The 5521-nt window shown below is 48.8% G+C and overlaps 1 protein-coding gene across 2 annotated transcripts in view; it reads right to left on the bottom strand.

Annotated features, from left to right (window-relative positions):
- Positions 1-1416, bottom strand: part of TTLL11 (tubulin tyrosine ligase like 11) — a 236945-nt gene extending 235529 nt beyond the window's left edge. For both annotated transcript variants that reach the window (XM_019630020.1, XM_019630021.1), the window contains exon 1: positions 718-1416. In XM_019630020.1, coding sequence (XP_019485565.1) covers positions 718-1416 — 699 coding nt within the window. The remainder of the gene's footprint in view (positions 1-717) is intronic.
- Positions 1417-5521: the final 4105 nt, after the last annotated feature.

Here is a 5521-nt window from a genome sequence, read left to right as displayed (position 1 = left end):
CTTAGCGACACCTACTATATGCCAAGTCCTGGAACATAAAATACAGTGCCTGTATTTGGTGATGGTGATGATGATGGTGACTGTGATGGCGATGATCATGATGGTGATGGAGCAAGACGGAGAGGAGAGTGTGGTAAGGAGAGGGTGGTATTTATTGCACGCTTGTGCTATGCTACAATAAGCAGTGAGTCTTCTAATACTAACAAAACGATAAGAAAGGTATCATTAGCCTCACTTTACAGAGGAGGGAATAGGTTTCAGAGGCAAAGCAACTTGCTCAAGGTCACATGGCTAAGCGACAGAATACAGTGAGACCCTAAGTCTATTTTGCCTCCAAAGTACAAACTGTTACACTGCCCAAGAGTCGCACAGTAAGCGCTAAAACAAACAGAACTTAAATGAAGGGAAAGTGAGAGGGTCCCAGGCCTCCCGGATGCAAAAACTAGTGGAAACAGACATGTAAACAAATATACAATGTGGGGAGGCAGGTGCTGAGGGTTGCAGACCACAGCGCTGTAGGGGCTAACCTGACTTAGAAGAGTCTGAAAGCCTTTGGAAGGAGGGACTTGGGGGCTAGGTCTTAAAGGATGAGCAGTTGTAAGCTCAAGCGTGGCGCCCCGCTGGAGCTCAGCCCTCAGACCTGGCCTGGGCCGGGCCGACTCCGGTGAGGTCGTCCCGTCCACCCCCCTGTGCCCACGCGACGGGGCCGGGCCTCACCTCCTTCCACTTGAGCTGACGAATGCTGATCTTCAGGGCGTCCAGGGAGGTCCTGGCCTTGGAGCTGTCCACGGTGACGGGCCGCTGAGAGCGGTGCTCTTCCGACCGGCGGCCCGAGCTCCGCTTGCAGCTTCGGCCTTTGCTCCTGGGCTTCCCGTGCGGCCAGAGGCCCCGCGCAGGCGCCGGCTTCGGCTTCGGCTTGGACGTGGGCAGCGTGGGCGGCGGCCGCGGGAGGACGCGGGCGTCTCCCTCCTCGGCCGCGCGGGGCTGCGTGGGGGCCGGGTCCTTGGCCTGCTTCTCCCCAGCCTTGCGCTCCGGCTCCACGGCCGCGCTCGCATCCACGCGGACCCCTGCCGCCGCCGCCTCCGCCGCCTCCGCCTCCCACCCGGCAGCCAGCTCTCTCTCGGAGCTTCCCCGCTGCATGGCGATCAGGGCCGGTGCAGGCGCCACTGCCACCGCCGTCGCCGCCACTCCGCCGCCCCGGTCCGCGACCAAACTGCCGCCGCTGCCGCCGCTGCCACCGCTGCCACGCGCTCTCCGCCCGAGGCCGTTGCCATGATCGCTCAGGCACCGGTTGACAAGAGCAGTCACCGCCTCGGGACGGAGCCGCGGAAGGGACAATCGCCTACAAAGCCCCAGCGACCTCATAGGCGACGGAGCCCACGTGACCAGGTCTGTCACAGAGGCGGCGGCGGCCATCTTGGAAGAGGGCAGAGAGCCTCCTTGGCCAGCCTGCCCAGAGGATGCGCGGGATGTCTAAGGGCGCAGAACTTGGAAAGGCTGGAAGTGAAATGGAGAGTAGAAAGGTGTCGGGCACGTGTGGGGCTCCTGAGCCTTGGGACTTGGAAGGAAAAGCAAAACTCTCAAACAGGAAGCTCACTGTCCCCCACCCCAATACCCACTCTCTGGGATAATTCCCAGTCTGAAGCAGGAGGCACAACCTCACCCATTCTAAGGAACTCCACCATCAGGAAGCACCTCAGTCTGACAATGGACGTGACAAGTCCAGGCCCTCTCGGAGCAGCTATCCATTGAAGAAACACCTACTGCTCCTGGGAGGGCCCCCATCCTGAGAGAAGACATACCTTTCCCTGTTCTCAGAGAGCTCCCTTTGGGACGGGGAAGCCATGGAGAAGCCTTACAGATTCCCAGTCAAGTTGAGGACATTAACCACTGCCTTTCTTAGTATGTCGTTTTTTTATTGTGCTAAGACAAACATAACATGAAAGTTACCATTTTAAGGTGTATAGTTCAATGGCATTAAGTACATTCACATTGTTGTGCGACAACCATCACCAGCATCCATTTCCAGAACTTTTTCATCTTCTCAAATTGAAACTATAGCCATTAAACCATAACTCCCTATTCTCCCTCCCCTCAGCTCCTGGCAACCACCATTCTACTTTCTTTGAATGTACTGCTCTAGGTACCTTATATAAGTGGAATCATACACTATTTGTCCCTTGGTGTCTAGCTTATTTTACTCAGCATAATACCTTCACTGTTCATCCATGTTGTAGCATATTTCAGAATTTCATTCCTTTCTAAAGCTGAATAATGTTCCGTTGTATGTATTCACCACATTGTCTTCATCCATCCCTCAATGGGCCTTTGGGTGGTTTTCACCCATTAGCTATTGCGAATAATGCTGCTATGAACATGGGTGCACAAGTACCTTTTCAAAGTCTCTGCTTGCAATTATTTGGGGTTGCCATATGTTTTTAAAGCCAATCGAACCTCACCTTGGGGAGCCACATGTGGTTTTCTTAAGGGAATGGGGTTGGGAAGGTGTAAGAGAATCCCAGACTGAAGACAGTGACCATAACTGCATACAGGTGAACTTGGCCACACACTGCACTATAGGGTGAAAGGAACACAGAAGTTATCAAGTAAGATGGCCCCTCCTCCTCATTCATCGTTTCAAATATCTTGTACCTTTGTTTTGGCCCAGGATTTCACCTGTGTAAATGAACTGCCTGAAATGCACAAGTCATAAACTCAAGAGATCCAAACCTCCTTTCCAGCAGCAGAGGGCGCTCTCATCTCTTCCTCTGGAGCCCACCACAGCTTTATTTCAGTGTTTAAGTATAGTCATCTGATCGGCTGTACCTGAGTTACCTGAGGTGCTTATTTAGAATGCAGCCCCTGAATCCCAACCCTAGAGACTTTGGTACAGAGCATCTAGGGAGTCTCCAAGTTAAATTAGCTCCTCTGCTGATTTTAAGACAGTGAGTCAAAAATCATTAATCTACTTGTTCTATTCCAAGGCCTCTGAAGATCCTAGGAGCTGTCCATGGTACCAATAAGAAGCCCTTACTGCCCCCCAATCTCTCTCCACCAAACTACCCTTCAAATCCTGTCTCCCCTCCTGGCATCTCTGGTCTCCTTAAGGGACACCACCTTCATTCAGTCATCTATGATTGAAAGTTGTAACATCTTAACTTATCCTCTCCCTGGCCTTCTAAAACCAATCCACCTTCAAGCCTTATAGATTTTACACTGAAGTCTCTCGCCCATTCCTCCTCTCTTATCCATCCGGGGAGCATACTGGACTGGTTGAAACACAAGGCTTTAGCCTGAGCCATTGCACAAGCCTCTTCATGGCTCTCCCTGCCTCCAGTCTCCACCACACCCCTATCCATTGTCCATCCTGCAGCCAGACCTGCCACTCTCCGGCTTAGAAACCTCCTCTGGCTTCCCACCATCTACAGATAAATTCCAAGCACAATGAATTGTGCTAAGAGACCCTTTCTGATTACCATTCTGTGAAACCACCCTCCTCTCCGTGCCTCCATGCCTTTGAACACTCAGTCTGAACTTCTTCCTTTGTGTCTCTGCCTGGAAAACTCCTACATCAAACCTCACTTAATGTCTCCTTGGACAAGATTTCCTCATTGCCCAGGCAGAAATAGTTACCCTCTCTACCCTTCTACTGACATACATCATAACCTTCCACCATGGTCTGTCTGTACAGAAATCACCTTAGCCTCCTCCATTAGTCTGGGAAGAAACATGTCTGGTTTGATTAATCTCCATATCCCTGTTTCCAGGGGCGTGAACAATGACACCCTCATAAAGTAGTATTAAAGCATTACTTAGTAAGTTGTTTTCCACTTCATTTGTCAAATCTGGAAAGGCCATTCCATGTAGAGATATTCATTTTGGTCTTACATCGCAAAAATCTTCTGCCTCAGGGCCTTTGCATGTGCCCTTTCCTCTACCTATCTACCTAGCACACTCTTTCTCTAAATCTCTGCCTACTTCTCCTTCAGCGTTCAGTGTAAATGACACATCTACAGATATGCCTCTGATCTCTCAATCCAAATCAGACCTTTCAGATGAAATTATAACATAAGAGGAAAACAAGAGAAATCGTAAGGCAGTATACAATTAAGTGCCAAATGAGGCAAAGAGTTAAAAAAAATTATTTGGGAGTTCAAGGACTGGAGAATTTACTGTGTTAGAAAGCTAGATGACACTTCACATAAAAGCTGGACTATAAACTGAGTCTTCAAGATGGAGTGAGAATCAGGTAGATAGAAAGTAGGTGGGGTGGTCCAGAGGCTGTGGATGGGGCTGCCATAAATAATCATACAGGTGAACCACAGCGCCTCACAGGGGTGGAAATCCAACTTACGCTCTGTCCACCATGCCTCACCCATCGAGGCTTTGTCCACCAGAAAGAGGCACCATTGCCGATTGATTCAAAGGCTCCTGGGGCTAATGGAGGTCTGCATTGAGAAGGGAGGTCAGGAAAAGTCTCAGTACAAGTAGATTTAAGAAGAAGATCATCATAAGCCTCTTCAGGGAGTGAGGGAGCAGACTGGACTGGTTGAAACACAAGCCTTAGAGGGAGGGAAAACAGGAAACAAGCCCCACTGGAGCTCACTGTTGGGTCTTTAATGCCACAGTGAGCGCTCACTTGTCAGGAAACTCTAAAACAGGTTAGTGGAAAATGCAACCCCATATGGGACTCCCCAAAGAGAAGCTTCAGTTATGACTGTTGAAGAGCAAAAGCAGGTTAGAACTAGGGACTCGGACTACTTCAAAAAAATACATAAATGTATAAAAAAAACCCTAGGTCTCTCCAGTAGTTCTCAGCTTTTCCTTCGCAGCACTTGCCACAGCTTATAGAGTTTTACTTGTTTGTTTACTTGTAATGGTCTGTCTCGCTGGCCAGAGTCCAAGCGCCAGAAGTAAAGACTGTACACTTCTTGGTGACCACCATATCCAATGCCTAGTTCAGTGGCTGGCAGAGAGTAGGCATTCAATAACTATTTTGTGGATGAATGAATGAAAAATTAAACTGCTCAGATATTCAACAATAAGTTAATAGTTAAGCAAATTATTCCAAAAGTCAATGACAGCTTTCGCCACTTAGGATGTTGATGATGTAACATTAAGCCAACTGCTGCAAGCACTTAATCACAATGCTGAAAATTGTTCTGTGTAAACAGGGCCTAGAAGAATATAGAGACACATGAGAAGAGCTGTGGTGCTGGAGACATGAGGTCTTGGTGAAATTTTCCTCTCAATTTTGGCAAACTGTATCAACTTTGAGGCTCTTCCTATCCTTGAGCCCCAAAAATTTATCCCATTTCTAGAGATTTCTGCTATGAATCAGGAAGGCAGACTAAGCTTTACATTGCAATCTACTGTCAGTGAGGAACCTCTCTGTCCCAGGCACTGTACTGAGCATTTTGTATATGTTATGTCTTTTCATCTTCTGAACAGCCCTGGGATAAGTTCCAATAATTATTAATCACATTTTACAGTTGGTGAAGGAAGGTGCTACTCAGAGAAG

Source organism: Hipposideros armiger, unplaced genomic scaffold, assembly GCF_001890085.2.
Source record: "Hipposideros armiger isolate ML-2016 unplaced genomic scaffold, ASM189008v1 scaffold_880, whole genome shotgun sequence".
NCBI classification, from domain to species: domain Eukaryota; kingdom Metazoa; phylum Chordata; class Mammalia; order Chiroptera; family Hipposideridae; genus Hipposideros; species Hipposideros armiger.
Note: the sequence above shows the minus strand (reverse complement) of the source record. Positions and strands in the feature narration are given on the sequence as shown.